This window comes from Manacus vitellinus, unplaced genomic scaffold (assembly GCF_001715985.3).
Source record: "Manacus vitellinus isolate BGI_N305 unplaced genomic scaffold, ASM171598v3 scaffold_28_pilon, whole genome shotgun sequence".
NCBI classification, from domain to species: Eukaryota; Metazoa; Chordata; class Aves; order Passeriformes; family Pipridae; genus Manacus; species Manacus vitellinus.
Window position 1 is genome coordinate 9,989,085 of NW_021940122.1, and position 16,872 is coordinate 10,005,956.

General features: G+C 49.3%; 2 protein-coding genes across 2 annotated transcripts; both read left to right on the plus strand.

Annotated features, from left to right (window-relative positions):
• The first annotated feature begins 26 nt into the window (after window positions 1–26).
• CUNH12orf57 (chromosome unknown C12orf57 homolog) lies at window positions 27–685 on the plus strand. The gene is made up of 2 exons (XM_029960653.1): window positions 27–270; window positions 352–685. The coding sequence occupies exons 1-2, from the start codon at window positions 147–149 to the stop codon at window positions 498–500; spliced, it is 273 nt and encodes a 90-aa protein (XP_029816513.1). The 5' UTR covers window positions 27–146; the 3' UTR covers window positions 501–685.
• An 85-nt stretch (window positions 686–770) lies between these two features.
• On the plus strand, window positions 771–16,736 carry PTPN6 (protein tyrosine phosphatase non-receptor type 6). The gene is made up of 16 exons (XM_018074665.1): window positions 771–840; window positions 1,940–2,041; window positions 6,982–7,104; window positions 7,397–7,591; window positions 10,565–10,787; window positions 11,872–11,988; window positions 12,193–12,306; window positions 12,707–12,803; window positions 13,216–13,295; window positions 13,388–13,537; window positions 13,657–13,788; window positions 14,070–14,224; window positions 14,522–14,589; window positions 14,963–15,114; window positions 15,766–15,863; window positions 15,985–16,736. Exons 1-16 carry the CDS (start codon window positions 785–787, stop codon window positions 16,091–16,093), a joined length of 1,971 nt encoding a protein of 656 aa, XP_017930154.1. The 5' UTR covers window positions 771–784; the 3' UTR covers window positions 16,094–16,736.
• Window positions 16,737–16,872: the final 136 nt, after the last annotated feature.

A 16,872-nucleotide genomic window follows, 5' to 3' on the forward strand; every position in this document is an offset into this window, starting at 1 on the left:
CCCGTCTGCCGGGCGGCTGAGTGCCCGCGTCCCGCGGCGGTGAGTACGGGAGGATGATAGATAGCTGAGTGTCCGTGTCTCCGTGTCCTGCAGCGGTGCTGGCGGAGGTGATTAAGGCGTTCGGGGCGCCCGAAAACGCGCAGCGCATGGAGGAGGCTCGGGACAACGCCTGCAACGACATGGGCAAGATGCTGCAGTTCCTGCTGCCTGTGGCCACCCAGATCCAGCAGGACGTGATCAAGGCCTACGGCTTCAGCAGCGATGGCGAAGGTGGGTTGTGCCCCCGCCGGGCGGGGAGCTCTGGGCCCGCCGGGGCAGCGAGGGCCCCCTGCCCACCCTCTCTCCTTGCAGGGGTCCTGAAGTTCGCCCGCCTGATCAAGTCCTACGAGTCGCAGGACCCGGAGATCGCCAGCATGTCGGGCAAGCTCAAGGCCATGTTCCTGCCACCCATGACGCTGCCGCCGCACGGGGCCGGGACTGGCGGAGTTGCCGCTTCCTGAGCATTCCCGCGGAGCATTCCCGCGGAGCATTCCCGCTGCTCCGGCTGGTGCCTTCCTTCCCAAGTGCAGGTCCTGTCAGCCCTGGGAATGGAGCACTCGAACAAGGGAGATGCTGACCTGGAGGGAATGGGATGCTTCGTGCCCTCTCGTGTGTCCGCTCGTGAATAAAACGTGTGTTGAAAATGCCCGTGTTCTATGAATGACCGTGAGCTCAGCGGTGCTCCCCAGGCACGGGTGCTGCTCCCTGGGGCAGGGGCAGGTACAGGTACAGCAGTGCCTGCCTCATGACACATGTGCTGCTGTTCCAGAAGACCCAGTATGCACTACCTTCTGCAAAAAGGTTTGTGCAGAGCCTTATTGTGAAGCCTTATCAAAGAGACTTTTTTTTTTAGTAGGAGGTGCTAGGCCTTAAGAGCGAGAATTTACAAATGTGTTGTTTCAAACATACTAGGTAATGTGTCACTAAGCAGATCAAGTGCTGTTAATGCCACTGAGCCTGATGCCCCCAGCAGAGTCAGTGCTAACTTACTCATGCCTCTAGTGTCTGTGGCTGCCTTTTTTTCTGGCTGAATGTGCAATCCAGCACATTATCCCTAGTGAAAAAGGCAGCAGAGAGACGCAGCAGGGAGCGGCAGAGCGTGGGAGGGCTGGGCTTGCCCCATTTGGCTGCAGCCTGGATTAGAACAACATAAACAACATAAAATCGTACCTCACATTTTTTGGGACTGTAGAGGGATCAATCTCGTGGAATAGCCTCTCTCCAGAGTAACATTCTGTGTTTCCAGTGCGATTCAAATGGAGGGACATCAGGTATATCTGTTTGTAGCCTCCTGCCCCATGTGCCCATTGCCCTTTGAAGAGTTGAGATCTTTGAGGAGGGTGGCAGAGCCGGGGGTGAAGGAGCCAGCCTGGGAAAGCAGGGAGCTGTGAGCCAGGTGTGAGAGAGCTGCTTCTGTGCCTTTCAGTTACAAACCAGGCAGGAATGTAGCCAGGGAGGGCGTGAGCAGTGGATAGGAGGCAGGAAGAGCAGTAGGTCCCTTCCGTCTCCATCTACCTCTCCCAGCTTGGCCTTGGCCTTCCCCCACCCCTCTGATTATTCATTAACTACAGTCCAGGAAGCACTTTGCAAATGGTGACAATTAAGCCCTCTACTTGAGGCCTGAGGTTTGCCTGTCCTGGAGCTACCTTCTTCTCAGTCCGCCTAGGAACAGGCGGAGTTCAGGACTCTGCCTGTGCGGATCAGGTGAGTCACCGGAGGTGCCGCAGCCCGCAAACACTGCCAGCTGCTGCTCCAGAGCCCTGGCACTCACCGCCATGAGCGTATAGCCCTGTTGGGAGGGTGTGAGTCCACCCCTCCACTACCAAGATCTTTGATTTCTCTCCCAAATCCATCTCAAGATACTGTCCTGATAATTCCAATCTTGCTTTATTTTTTTTAGTAGGACCCCCTGGGTTGAGGGCTGTGGTACTTCCTCCACCAGCTCCTGTCAGTCCTCCATCAGTGGGGATCTGAGAGACAACATCCTGATGCCATCCCGTGGGTGAGTGCTATGAATGCTAGTTAGGGCTAGAAAACAAGAATTGTTGATGAGAAAAATAAAAATACTGGCACTAGGAATTAGGCATAGAAGGAAAAAAAACCCCACCTTCTAATAGCCAGAGAACTGGAGCTCCCAGTGTTTTAGATCATTATTGCTGTTACTGTTGCTCCTCAGCTTGATAAGGGGTTTGCAGTTCCTCTGCCACCCCACAGCTAGAGTATCTCTCAGTGTGTTAGGCACAGAGAGAGGTCAGCTGTCTGACCTTTAAAATCCCGGTTATTTCTTGATTTGCTACAGTCTTTCTAGCCCTCTATGGAACAAGAGGACATACAACCTTCTTGGTCAGTTCAAACAGGTGCTCTACTCTGGAGACTGCAGTTGCAGGGTGTCAGGAAATGGGATTCGTTCTAGCATTACTCTGTGGTAAGGATTTGAGCAACCTTGTTGGGTGCAGCACTGTCCTGGGGTCCCATAGCCTGACAGAGAGCATCTGGCTTCAGCCAGGCCCAGGAAGAGGGTCCATCTGTCTGTTCCCTAAGCCCAAATGGCCTTCACTCTGCACTAACTAGACTGAACTAGAATGTAGTTCTGTGCAGAAACAGCAAAACCTTGCTGAAATCATCTCAGGGCTGAGAATTAGAAGTAACAAATGCAATGCTCATTTTCAAAAAGGGTTCCAAATTAGATCCCCCAAGTGCAAGGGAAGCACGGAACAGTAAAATCATCATCTGAGCAAGAGGGTAGACATTATAACAGAGAAAGCAGTGAATGTGATACTAAAGAAAGAGCCAGCACTTGCTTTTGTAAAGGCAAATCCTGTCCTGTTAAACTGGAGATTTTTGAGGGACCTAGCAAGCTTGTAGATAAGGCAGGTCTGGCCAATACAGTTTCCTTGGGTTTAAAGAATTTAACAAGATTTTCTCATCAAAGTCTTTAAATAAAGTTGAAGTCATGGCATAAAAAAAGAAGTTTAAGGTTTTCTTAGATAAAGAATTAATAGAAAATAGGAAATGGAAGATGGAAATTAACATCCCATTTTTACAGCAAAGGGAAGTCATCAGTGGCCAGATCACAGAGGCCTAACCTGAAATATACACAGTTCAGTATATTCCCAAGTGACCTGGGAATACAGCTTGGTGAGGTGAAAAAATTGGGTGATGGTAGAAAGTTATTCAGGATAATGGAGTGGGAGTTGACTGTGAATAATTGCAGAAGGACCTTATGATGGTGAACAAGTGGGCAATAGAACAGCAGATGAAATTCCATATAGGCCTATGTAAAACAATGTTCATGCAGAAAAATAATTCAAAATTTACATATAAAATGACTGTGAACTAGTTGTAACCTCTGTGGAGTGAAACTTTTATTATATATATATATAAAAGACCCTGCAGTTGTTGGCTTACTGCTGGTTGTGGTGAACATCAAAAGTCATCACTGTCCGAGACTCAGCATCATCTTGAACACCACAGTTCTCTGCCACCATCACCCTTATCTCCAAAACAAGGAGCCAGAGTGGGAGACATCTCGGAGAGGGACAGCAAAGGTGATCAGAGGTGTAGAATAGTTCTGTACAAAGATCACCTTAGTAGCACTGGAGTCTTCAGCCTGGCAAAGAGCTGAGGATGCATACGGATCTTATGGGTCTGTTACCATGAGCAGCTTGGAGCAGGGTGGGTGGAACAGGAATCAGTCACTGATCTTTCTTTCTTTGCAACAACCAAATGTTAATAAAAATGAGGGAGGGAGCAGGTTATAAGCAGGTCAAAGGAGGGGGTGTTTCTGTAGCTGAGCAGTAGAACTCCTTGCCAGAGGACGCTAAATTTGTTAATTTGTTATGGATTTGACTGTTGACTCTACAAATAGCTGCAAATAGAGGCTTAGGGGAAAAGAAACTCTATACATAACCTTTCCCTCTATTATTTAACAACTGTTTTGACCTCTGGATCGCATAGTCCAGCCCCCTGATCACAACAGAGCTAGATCAGGTTGCTCAGGGCCTTGCTCAGGTGAGTCCTGAACATCTACCAGGGTGGATGTTCCCCAGCCGTTCTGGACGATTGTGGCAAGTGCTAAACTGCCCTTGGGGGGGAGCACGTGTGCAGTTTTTCCTGATACCTACTCAGAATTTCCCTTGCTGCAAGTTATGTCTATTGCCTCTTGTCCTTTTCTTTTGCTGTGTCCCACAAAGGAGAATCTGACTCATCATCTCTAAGCCCCCCCAGCCCCTTTTAAGTAGTCTCAGACAGCTGCTAAATCCTTCCTTAAGCATCTTTTCTCCAAGCTGAATAAACCCAGCTTCCTCCATCTTTGCTGTGCTCCAGGCTCTTTGTGCCTGTGCGTTTGTGGCCTTATGCTGGATTCTCTCTAGTTTCTCAGTGTCTTTTTTTTTTTTTTTTTACAGCAGTCCAGATGTGGGTGTCTTTTTTACTTAGCTATTTCGTTTATCTTCTCCTGTAAGTTTGTTCCTGCGCTAGCTGTGGCTCGGCTCCGCAAGGGATTTACAAGATGAGGTTCTAACACCTGTGCTGTACTGAAAGCCAAACAACTCTCTTTGCTGAAATCTCTTGACCTGTTAATTATATTAAGAAAGTATTTTAGTGGCTCAATTATAGTCAGCTGTTCTATGCTGCATCCATTTGGGAGAGCAACCTCAAAGATACCAACCTTCTCTACAGTGATATTTCCCTCCCTTAGTGGCAGGAGCTCCTCCCTGGTAGTTTTAAATTAGATGGCCCAGGTCAAAGACACCAAGGCAGCTGTGTGCATCCATTCCTTTCCTGAGCTGCAAGCAACCAGAAGCAGAAACTGAGCCTGTAAATTATGTGATACGGGATTTGCGTCCACACAAATACTGATGGGCTACACTGCACTCTGTGGCTTGTCCTGCCGGGGGATACTGAGTTATGTTTGGTTTAGTGCTAACTCACCCTTTCTGCTCCGATCTGGGCTCTTTGCTACTTTGTTCTTTCCTTGTTTCCGAGTCCAGCTGATTTTCAGTTGCTCAGACAGATTTTCTCCTTCAGTCAGTTCGTAAGGTCTGAGGATGCCTAGGTTTTATTTTTCGTCTGCCTTGGCTTCAAATTGACCCAACATACTCTAATATTCTTTTGATATCAGGAATTGTCTTTTGAGACTTCTGCCCAAAAGTTCCTGCCATTTCTCTCCTACCTCTGCACAATACTTTCCTGTGCCAGTGCTACACTGTCTCTGATTCAGGTGCAGCTTCTAGAACTTCATGTAGAAGTTGTTCCCTTGAGCCACAGGTCTCTGTGCCTTTAAAGTCTCCTTGTTTTTTTTTAATATCGGTTTTAAATCAGTACAGCTGGATCCCTGCAGCTCATGGCTCATCATGTGTGTGAAACTAGAAGCATTTCAAAGGAAGCTGTTGTAGGTGCCTGGGTTGCCTTTCTAGCAATGAAGTTTAGCTTCCCACTCATCTCTCCTGTACTTCCCTTTGTTGTTAGTTTCTGTCTTGGCCACAAGTTTTTGTCTAGGTTGTAGTTAGCAGCCTGTTCAGCTTTTTGCAGGATTTCCCAGTCTGGTGGGTATGCAGGGAAGTCTGCAGCTGCTGGTACTTGAAATGAGCAAGGCTCTTACTGTTCCTGCTGCCCACACAGGGTAGCTGAGATTGCCCCAGGGAAAAGTCAGGCTCCTTTGCCAGCTTGATTGCCCTCAGGTCACTGCTTAGCTCCTAGTCTTTCCTGAGACCTGCAGACCTTGAAACCAGTGCTATGGACAGGTCAGCCATGGGCCATAGCTGGAAATAGCTAGGTAACTGGAATGGCTAGTTTTCCTTCTTTCTGCCTAGTTGTCCATGTTGTCAGCTTTGACTGTGCTGCGATCTTAAAGGTTCTTGCCTAAGCTCTCTCGGTGCTGTGTGGGCTCACTGTAGGTAGTAACTGTTTGTCCTGGTCTCTGCCTGCCTTTCTGGGCAGCTTTAACACCACCTCCTTCCCACGCCATCCCTTTTGAGCTACCGCTGCTTTTGTCAGCGCCATCCAGGTCAGGCTGGTTTCAGGGAGGCATCACTGTGCTCCGAGCACTAGCCTGGACCTCTAAGTCTGTGGCTCTGGGTTTACACAGATTCCCCTCTGTGCCTGTACAGAGTATGTAGGATATTTGGGACTGCTCGTGTCGCTTACTGGCTTTTTGGGGAAGAAAGGGAATAGAGGACATGCAGAACTAAATTTTCTGAGCGTGGCCAAGGCCCAAGGTGCATGCACAGCATCAACCCTAGTGTGTAAAAAGACAGGGGCCCAAAAATAATAGGGGGGATGGGGAAGAAAAACACAAAAGGAGAAGCAGAAGTGTGTGCAAAGCAGCTTGGGGCTGGGGAGTTGATGGCTCAGAGCGCTTCCTGTTCCTGGAGCCGCGCGTGCCCAGCTGCGCATGGGCTTGCACCTGCCTGTGCCCAAGAGCACTATACAGAGAGCCACAGATCAAGGCACCTAACCAGAAAATCGTGGATGGAGAGGGTCTGAATGGAGGGACAGTAGACTCCAGGAGAGATACATGGCCAGCTCCCAAGAGGCACAGGAACAGCTTGGCGTTGGGTGCTCCGGCACAGACCTCCGACTTCCCTTTTCTTGCCAGTACAAACTGATTTTTCCTCTGTGTTTTTTGACTTTCTTTGGTGTCAGCCACTTGGCCCCCTCTTCTTTCACCCTCCACAATGGTGAGGTAAGAGGGTCTGAAAAGTCTGTGTGTGTAAGGAGGGGGACCAGAGAAGTAGGACAAATCAGAATGGGGATCATCTTGGAAGCCGTGTCTCTAATGGGAAGCTTCCATAGGCTGGGGGAGGTATCAAGTAAGAAGGGATGCTGATTCTGACTCTCATCTAGGGATGCTGACCAGGGACTGTTCTTCACCCTACAGGTCTCCACAGTAGCGTCTGGCCATTTTTATTCACTTGGTCTTGCTTTTATCTTCTCTGCTAGGTGGTTTCATCGTGACCTGAGTGGGCTGGAAGCTGAAGCCTTACTGAAGGGACGAGGTGTCCATGGGAGCTTTCTAGCCAGACCCAGTCGGAAGAATCAGGGTGATTTTTCTCTTTCAGTCCGGTAGGTAACTTGAACCCCAAGTTCTGTCTTTTCAGTGTTATACACAGAGATTGTTGAAACCCTTACATGTCCTGTGGCATCGTCTTCATCCTGTCTGTATTCCTTTGAGTTCTTTCCAAGCTGAGCTTCCCAGCATCGTCTAGACCTTCCTTCAAGTTGCCCCTGGAGCTTCTCTTTCCAGTCGTCTTTCATGGGGATGGTTTGCTCTGGTTCCATGGCAGGAGGTAGTCCAGAACACTTTCTGCCTCTTTTCCAACCACCTCATTGGACTGCTCTGTGCTTTATTCCACAGGGTTGGTGACCAGGTAACCCACATCCGCATCCAGAATACCGGGGATTTCTATGACCTATATGGAGGGGAGAAGTTTGCTACCTTGTCAGAACTGGTAGAGTACTACACACAGCAACAGGGCTCACTGCAGGACAAAGATGGAACCATCATCGACTTGCGATACCCGCTCAACTGTTCTGACCCCACGACAGAGAGGTATGGGGACAGCAAAGCAGTGTGTCTGTGGTGAGACCTCCTCTGTGTTTCATGGCCTTCTTTCTGCCCTGCCTGCATCCCTAGGGCAAGTCCTGCAAAAAGTGTCACCTGCCACCTCTGCATCTGTGGGGGCAGCATCCCTGGGAATAGCTGGCCATACCTTGACCATGACAGCAGACATAATAGAGCTCTATTTTTACTTCTGGTTTCCGGTTGCCTTTGCTATTTATACACTGTTCCTAAAAGCAAAGGTTGTGGTCTCAGGTGTGGGTCTGCAGCAATCCATAGAGTCATATGTTATGTGGAAGCCCTCAGTCTTACCCCAAACCTCCTTGGTTATTCTGGGCCTGAGTGACTCACATAGCTGAGAGCAGGGCTATGTTCCCTTGCTATTCCCAGCCTGCTTAGTCTCCTTCCTGTCCTCACTTTGCATGTGTCTCTGACACTAAGTTCCTAAATCAAATCAGGTGGTTTTGCCCTTGCATTTTGCTTTTAGGCTCTTTGGTGCAGCTCGGGGAGCTGTCATGCCCTGCTCAGGGGTGGACAAGTTCTCCTCAGGCAGGTCCTCCTCAGACACGTGGAGGCAGGGAGCAGAGATGCCCTGGGTGAAGCATCAGGGTACTAACCAGCTTGCTCAGGGGTCAGGCTGCAGAGGGGCCAGGTCTGCTGCTGGCTGTCCTCTCCAGTCAAGGCCATTGCATTGTGGCCCTGCAGTTTCCTCCCTTCCTCTCTGCGGTTGGAAACTTAACACACAACCCCCCCAGGCTCTTACGAAAGCTCTTCTCACTCTCTCCCCAAGTGATTTTCCATCACGTGGCTTTGAAGAGCTGGGCTATGCTGGGGGAAGGGAGGGGGTAATGGGACCCATTAACTCCATCCTACCTGTGTAGGGGAGGCCTGGAGACCTCTCTAATGAGCAGGAGAGATCAGCTGATCTCTGGGTGGCATCTGAGCACATGGTAGCTGAGCAATTCTTTGGAAGGAGGTTCAGAAATTAATGACTGCCAGTCACCAGCTACTTCTTGCAGTGCATAGGGCAAGGATCAACAGCAACTACTTGCCAAGGCTGTTGTGTGCCACCTCTTGCTGTGTGAATGGTTCTTAGATGTTGTGTAGAGTAATATGACCAGATTTCTGACCAGATCCAGGGGTGAATGAATGCCCTGACTGCTTATGTTACTGGGGTATGGCCTCTTGAACTCCATCTTGGTTCCTGGGAACAGCTTCCTTACAGTGTGAAGTTCACCAGTACTACTCCAGGCCTTCCCTGCTAGCTGCTCTGTGGGCAGAAAACCCGCTCCCACAGCCCTGACACACTGGCTTGGCTTTGGTGGCATTGGACACAGTGACACAGGGAGTGTGGCTGGTGCTTGTCAAGGTACCTGCAGTGAGAGGAAGCAGCAAGGACACTGCAAGTCAGCCTGATGCAACAGCTACCTGCTTTTGAAATGCTGTTCCCCAGGGGAGGTGACCAAAACAGAGCTGTGGCCTTTAGCTGGCACAGCAGCCATGCTGCAAAGCCCCCTGAACACAGAGCCCAGCACACGGCTACAGCTGGGGATGTTCCAGGACTGGAGGGGACTGTTTCAACTGGGTTCATCCCTGCTGAAGGAGAAGGGCCCAAGTCCCCTCCCTGAAAGGAGTGAAGGGGCCAGGGCAGGAGTGCCAGGACTGTACTGGCACTTGGGCTGTGATGTGTTCAAACTCAGCAAAGGCTCCACTGGAAATTGTGTACCAAGAGGAGTGGGATGATTCAGAACACTTCCCAGTGCTCAGAGCACCTCAGAGCTCTCAACTTTCTGTAATTTGGATCTCTAGCTCCACTTTTCAAGTGGGTTTTGTAGAAGCAGGACAGTGCTGCAGTGAATGTGGCCTTCCACATCTCTGCTTGGCAGCTCAGCAATGCCCCCCAGGACTTCTGATGTGGTCCAAAGAGACTGTGGAGCTTGGGACAGCCATGAGGAACTAGAGAACCTGTACAGAGACAACCTGGATCACATCTGGAGTTTCTGCAGGGCCAAGAGCCCAGCAGTAGGAAGAGAGGTTGTCCCATGTCCTAGCCTGCTTCTGATGACCATTGCTTTCACCTGCACTGCTCAGTTCAGTGAGATCCTACTGGGCAGGCACATACCCTCCCAGAGACCTTTGTAGGTGGGCAGGGGCTTGGCAGCAGCTGTGCCATTTGCACCACTCTGTGTCCCTCTATGCCCTGGGTCCAGTCCTGCAGCAAGGCAGAGGGCACTTGGTCAGATGGGGATGCTGCTCACCTTGTGCTGGGAGGAGAGAAGGAGCTGCTGACTGGGTATTTGCACTGAGGACAGGAATGTGCACACAGATCAACAGTGTAAATAGCAGGAGCAGAAAAGGGGCTCAGTCCTGTGGCTAGGCTGCAGTGTGATGTGCCCAGAGAATGGGAATTATTCTTTGATTGAGGAGGTGACTGAGTTTCAGAAAGAGAAGTCACTGGAATGAGTTTTTGATGGATCTGATCTCAACACAACCATCTGGGTGCTGTTAAATCTGATGGGAGATTTTCTGACTCAGTGGGGCATTATTTTTGTTTCCCTGGTGTTTGAGTTTCCAAAGCACCTTGCAGCAGTAATGCTAGAATCCCAGTAGTACTGTGAGGTGCTGAAATCCACAGACTACTCTCCCCCTTGTGTGTGTCATGCAACTGGATCACACATGCTGCTTTCCCACTGTGTCCTCTTGTTCCAACATTCTGCTCCCTGGGTCCCTTCTGCCTCCACCTCATTGCTTGCCCTGTCCTCTTCCTGCCAGCTCTCTACTTTCTGTCTCATCTGCTTTCCCCAAGATCCTACTCCTCCCCCGATTTTTATTCTTTCTCTCATTCCTTCTTCTCCCTCTTCCTTTCTTCCTTTCTCACCCTTTCCCAGTGTTGCTCTCCTTCATTCATCAGCTCAAGGCCATCCACTTACTGCATCTCCACCTCTCTCCTCTTGTTTTAACTAGGTGGTACCATGGGCATCTGTCAGGTCCTGCAGCTGAGTCACTTCTCCAGGCCAAAGCCACCCCTTGGACATTCTTGGTGCGGGAGAGCCTCAGTAAACCTGGGGATTTTGTCTTGTCTGTCCTCACTGACCAGCCTAAACCTGGGTCTGAGGCTCCACCAGCTGGAGCAACCAGTGCCTCTGGGGCCCGGCTCAAAGTCACGCACATCAAGATCATGTGTGAGGTGAGCAGTGGGAGAGCACAAGGAGGGGAAGAGACCTCTCCTGATCATGTCCTCAAAAGCGTGTGCCCTGTCAGCTTGATAACCACCAGCAGTGTTTCTTAATTTGGATCAAAGTGCTATTCCCTTGCAGGGTCCTTGTGTCCTCACTCCAGCCTGGGTGAGCATGGGCTGGGTGCTCAGACACAGGAGGAGGCAGGGCTCAGTGTGACCGGGACCTCTGGTACAGGGAGTCTGTGAGAAAAAAGAGAGGGGAGGATTCATAACCTAATTATGAGTTCATCCAAAGAGTTAAAAGTGTTTGGAGCAGGAAGGGGTATCTGCAGGGCCTCCATACTTAGTTTGATGAATGTTACCAACCTGGCTGTCACAAGTTCTCCTATTTCTCTCACGTGGGATGAGGAGAGTTCAAGGACAAAAAGCAACTGACCTTAAATGAGATTTGAGTGCAATATACCTTCTCTGGGCTTCCATCCTACAAGAGTACAGTCAGTTTGTCATGCTGTGAATTCTGTGTTCTCAGGGCAAACTTGCATTTGATTTGCCTGCCAGAGGAAGTGCTTTTCTAGATGGTGCAGGGTGGTGCCCACGGCTTTGCACCCCAGCATTGCCTTTTCCCTGAGCATTATCAGCTTTGTCTGTAGGACAGGTTAAGAGAGTTGGGGCTGTTCAGCCTGGAGAAGAGAAGGCTCTGGGGAGACCTTACAGCAGCCCTTCCATTACATAAAGGGGAATTGTGAGTAAGCCGGAGAGGGACTTTTTATAAGGGCATGGAGTGATAGGGCAAGGGGGAATGGCTTCAAACTGAAAGAGAGAGGGTTTAGATTAGATATTAGGAAGAAATTCTTTACTGTGAGGGTGGTGAGACACTGGAACAGGTTGCCCAGAGAAACTGGGGATGCCCCATTCCTGGAAATGTTGAAGGCCAAGCTGGATGGTGGTTTGAGTAACCTGGTCTAGTGGAAGGTGTCCCTGCCCATGGCAGGGGATTGGAAATAGATGACTTTTAAGATGCTTTCCAACCCAAACCATTCCATGATTCTATGAATGTTATGAGTGAGACATTACACATTCTTCCTTGATTTAGAATGGACGCTACACAGTTGGAGGTGCTGAAATGTTTGACAGCTTGACAGATCTGGTTGAACACTTCAAGAAGATCGGAATTGAAGAGATGTCTGGCACCTTTGTGTACCTGAAGCAGGTAAGCCCAGTTTTCTGGTTTTAGGGATCCTTTAGAGGGACTGACTTGCTGTTTGTTTCTGCTTTTTGTTCCTTTCCTTCTTTTCTCCACAGCACACAGAGGAGACTTTGCTCTCCAGCACCATCTCTCTTTCTCCCTCCTTCTCTCTCTCTCTCTCTCTCTCTCTCTCTCTCATGCCAACCCACTGTGTTTTCCCATCCCCAGCCCTACTATGCTACAAGGGTGAATGCTGCTGACATTGAGAATAGAGTGCAGGAACTGAACAAGAAGAGTCTATCTGAGGAGACGTCCAAGGCTGGATTCTGGGAGGAATTTGATGTAAGAAACTGCTGGGGGACATTATTTGTCTTTTTGGGAATTCCCGGTGCACCACCTCATTCTCCATCTTCAATTTCTTCCTATACACAGACTTCTCATATGTCTTGTCAGTTTATCTCTGAAAGAAGTGTCTGTTTGGAACCTGTTCTCCTGGGGAGTTAATGTCATCTTTAAGTGAACCCAGTGAGGTAGAAATGTACTTTTTCAGGATTGGGAGAATGAGTCACCAAGACAGCAAGGGCACAGATTTTGGACTTTTCAAGTCTAGGTTTGCTTTTCACTTCTCTACTCCCCCACAAACATGACCATGTGTCCTCAGAACCACTACATCTCTTCCAAGTGCCCACCTCCCCTGTCATATATTGTGATCTTGCCATGACTATTTTTCTTCTGCTCTCAGAGTTTGCAAAAACAGGAAGCCAAGCACCTGTTTGACCGTCATGAGGGTCAGAGACCAGAAAACAAGAGCAAGAACCGATACAAGAATATCTTGCCCTGTGAGTCTTGCTTCTCCACTATAAAAAAAAAAAAACACAAATACTTACAGACAGGCAATGAAGAGCTGTCCAAGGCATCACTGGCCCTGCCTCAGCCTGCTCTATCCTCCAGAACAGGTTATGAGAATTTCAGAGATGATGAGAGAGGTCACAGCCTTTTCATGTCCTTGAAGGAAGCAGGGAAGGTTGCCTTAGACTCATTAACTTCTGATGGTTCATGATAGGGGCAGAGAGATGGGAAGATGGAGTGAGGTTAGTCTGACCCTAGAGAGGGACAGGTGAAGATAGAGGGCATGCTGCATGCACTGGGAGGTGTGGGGCAGTGAAATGAGGTGGCATGGGGCAGTGAAAGAGCTTCTTGTGGCTGCACAGAGTATCTCATTGCACTGTTTATTCTTTTACTGCACCCCAGTTGATCACTCTAGAGTCATCCTCCAAGGAAGGGACCCAAATATACCTGGATCGGATTATATCAATGCCAACTATGTCAAGGTGAGACTCATGAAAGATGACTGTATGCCCAAGAGTGGGAGAAGGCCTGCCTGCTCCTGCAGCCCTTTTGACCTTTCCCTGTCCACAATCAGAACACCATGATCAGCCCAGATGAGTGCACCAAGACCTACATCGCTAGCCAGGGCTGCCTGGAAGCCACAGTCAATGACTTCTGGCAAATGGTGTGGCAGGAGAACACACGCATCATCGTGATGACGACACGGGAGGTAGAAAAAGGGCGGGTAAGTAGCAGTCTGTAGGTGTCTTGGAGATGCCCTCTTTTCCCCTTCAATCACTGCTCTGCTTTTTCCCTCTTTTCTGCCTTCTGCCCATCCTCACCCTGCCCTCTCTGCCCACACAGAACAAATGTGTGCCTTACTGGCCAGAGCTGGGCAGCACAAAGGAGTATGGTCCCTACCTTGTGGAGAATGCTGCGGAGCACGATGCGTTGGAGTACAAACTCCGGCAGCTCTGTCTGTGTCCAAAGGATAACGTGAGTGTGAATGATCAAGGGCTGTCATTGAGCCCATGAGTCTAAGAGCCACTCTATTTCTAAAGCTGGGAACTGTCGAGTGCTGTGGTGATGCTGCTGTTGTATCATTCTTGGGACTGCTGTTCCCACTTGATTTGGGCTGGAATCACACTGGTGGAATCACCAAGAAGTGTGCAGGAGACAGAGATTCCCTTTGGCTTCAGACCTGCATCTCCCTGGGACAGAGGCCAGGGACAGGGCTGGGTTGCAGTTTCATCACTGAGGTGCTTTGTTATTATCAGGGTAAGGCTGTGCGTGAGATCTGGCACTACCAGTACCTGAGCTGGCCTGACCACGGTGTGCCCAGTGAGCCAGGAGGAGTCCTCAGCTTTCTCGACCAGATAAACCAGAAGCAAGAGAGCATCCCAGGTGCAGGGCCTATTCTGGTGCATTGCAGGTTGGTACAGAGGCTGGAGTTTGAAGCATTCTCCATTCCTTATCTAGGGTGAGACATAGAAAGTCTGTCCTGCTGCTTCCAGCCTGTATTCCGGGGCTTGTGACTGAAGCCTATGCCAGCCCTGATATTTGCTTTTTCCTCTTTGATTTTCCCCCAAACCAAACTCTCTGCTTATTGAATCTGTGACTCGTGTCATTGCTGGACAGCTGCTACAAGAGCTGCATCCTTCCCCAGAAGCAGCTGCATTTTCTTTCAGGAGCTGTTTTGCTCTGACCTCTGCTTGTCCTCTCCTTGCAGTGCTGGGATTGGCCGCACTGGGACTATCATCGTCATTGATATGATAGTGGAAACAATCTCCACCAAGGGTAAGAGGACCCCATCAAAGTGAACTGGCCTACCCAGAAGGGCTATGCCCTTAAGTCCAGCTGCAAAGGGATGAAAACTATTCAGGTATAAGTGGGAGAGATCCTGCCCCAGCCCCGAGAATGTTGTGCTGTTGGATCTCTGTACCATTGCCACTTACTGTGGCTGTAGCCTTCCCTGAGCTTTGGCTCTTCCTCCAGAGCCAGACTTGAAAGATGCTGAGCAGGAGGGAGAGATAGGAGGTCCATATAGGAGTAAAGAATATGGAAGGAGACAGAAAATTCTTGACTGACCTCCCCTGTAACTGCTTTTGGTAGAGAATTGGGAGAGAAGGCAGTGAACATGTCCATAAGCTTTTCTGGTTCTCCTTGCTAGGCCTGGACTGTGACATTGACATCCAGAAGACCATCCAGATGGTGAGGGCTCAGCGATCTGGGATGGTGCAGACAGAGGCCCAGTACAAGTTCATCTACATGGCCATCTGCCAGTTCATAGAGGCAACCAAGAAAAAGCTGGAAATTATCCAGGTGAAAAAGGGGACTCTACTGCCCTGTGAGCCTAGGCTTGCATGGTGTTGTCTTTGAGCCCAAGTGCTCTGTTTCACAGGCTTTAAGCTAACACTGGGACATACACAGACTACAATGGTGCACAAAGATCTGGGTCCTTATTCCCCTCTTTTGAGACTTTTAAGCTCAGGGGACAACATTAGCAGCTCAAGTACCATCTCCACCAAGTACTGTTTTGTTACAAGCTCAATCTAGGACAAGCAAAGACTTTGCCCTCTCCTTTCTTCATCTTTCACATTTCAATTCTGCAGTTGCAGGATTTTTTCCTTCTGGTTGATAAGTAGCATCTTTATCTCTCCTTGTAGCCTCTGGCAGCATCCAGTAGCTGCTGCTGTTTAATATTCTTTAGCTGACATTTGACACTCTCAGGCAAATTCCAATGCCTCCAGAGATTTGTTGCTCCACTGTTCCCTCCTGGCTGTGTTTGTGTTCCTGCTGCTCCCCTCTGACAGCAGCAGACAGAATGCACTGAGCCTGGGAACTTCAGCAATCCACCAACCTCCACTGAGGTGCTGGCACAAAGTGTGGTTTAACAGCCAGAACTCTTCCATAGTGCCTCATGTGCATCTCCCAAACCACACTCCTCTCAGCCTGTTTTTTTCTCTCCTGTAGTCTCAGAAAGGCAAGCCAAACGAGTGTGAGTATGGGAACATCTCCTACCCCCCTGCAGTGAGGAACACACATGCCAAGGTTTTACGAAAACTCTCCAAGTAAGAGCCCCCCTAAACCAGAGACCCAGCTATGCCTGCCTCTGGCAATAGTCTGCCTGCTGGCTTGGCTGGCTTTTTCCTCTTCCTCACTTTTTCCATTGTTTTTCTCTGGGTCTTACAGGCAAAAAGAGGAGTCAACGGTTTATGAGAACTTGGGGAAAAAGGAGGAGAAGGTGCGGAAGCAGCGCTCCTCAGAGAAGAAGCTGAAAGGCTCACTAAAGAAAAAATAAGGATAATTGCAGGTAGCCCCATGGCAGTTTTGAACCTGGACTGGACTGGAGTTCACATCCTGACAGGCCTGTTTCACATTCCTTGCTCTTGGACTGGAACTAGGCCTTCCAATTCTCTTCCCTGCCAGCTTTCAGTGCCTGGAACCAGACTGCTTTCCAGCTCAGCTCAGCTGACTGACTTTACGGTCCCTTGCCTGTGCAGGCAAGCAAAGTCTCTTGCCCCCTTGTCATTCATTAGCGGGAAAAAAAATCAGGCCCTTTCTTTCCTTTGTTCCCTGAGCACTGGGGCCCAAACTCACCTCTGCTGTGTCAGCTTTTTGAGGAAGCGGGCTTCTTGAGTAAGAGCTGAGGAAGGGCATCACAGGAGCTGCCTCTCCGACTACTGCTGTGAGTTACTTTAGCCTGTTAGTGTTCTCTGAAGCCTCAGCTTTCCAAGTATGGAGGTTTTGGCCTGTTTCAGCTCAGATCCTCTGCAATTCAAAGGAAACTTCCTCTTTCCTTAATACCAGCCCTCTGCCCTATGATCCTCCTACTCTGATCCTTCAACTGGATGCTGTAAATATACCAGAATTGGATATGATGGCCACATTTTCTTCTTTGTTTGTAAATAAACTTGTGTTTGTTTGACTACTGAGTACCAAAAGGTTTTTCCTATAATTTCTTTTTGGCTATAGCTGTACTCCTAATTTCACCTGCAGCCCTGCAAAGACTTACAAGAACATCTCTAGCTTAGTTTTCATGACTTCCTGCAGCCTTCAGGCTCCAGGACAGAAGCTATG

Bases quoted from the DNA above. Each gene is read 5' to 3' on its own strand.
- CUNH12orf57 (XM_029960653.1), top strand. From the start codon at position 147: ATGGAGGAGGCTCGGGACAACGCCTGCAACGACATGGGCAAGATGCTG. The intron at 271-351 runs GTGGGTTGTGCC...CTCTCCTTGCAG, and splicing joins CTTCAGCAGCGATGGCGAAG to GGGTCCTGAAGTTCGCCCGC.
- PTPN6 (XM_018074665.1), top strand. From the start codon at position 785: ATGACACATGTGCTGCTGTTCCAGAAGACCCAGTATGCACTACCTTCT. The intron at 7,105-7,396 runs GTAGGTAACTTG...TTTATTCCACAG, and splicing joins GATTTTTCTCTTTCAGTCCG to GGTTGGTGACCAGGTAACCC. The intron at 14,225-14,521 runs GTTGGTACAGAG...CTCTCCTTGCAG, and splicing joins CCTATTCTGGTGCATTGCAG to TGCTGGGATTGGCCGCACTG.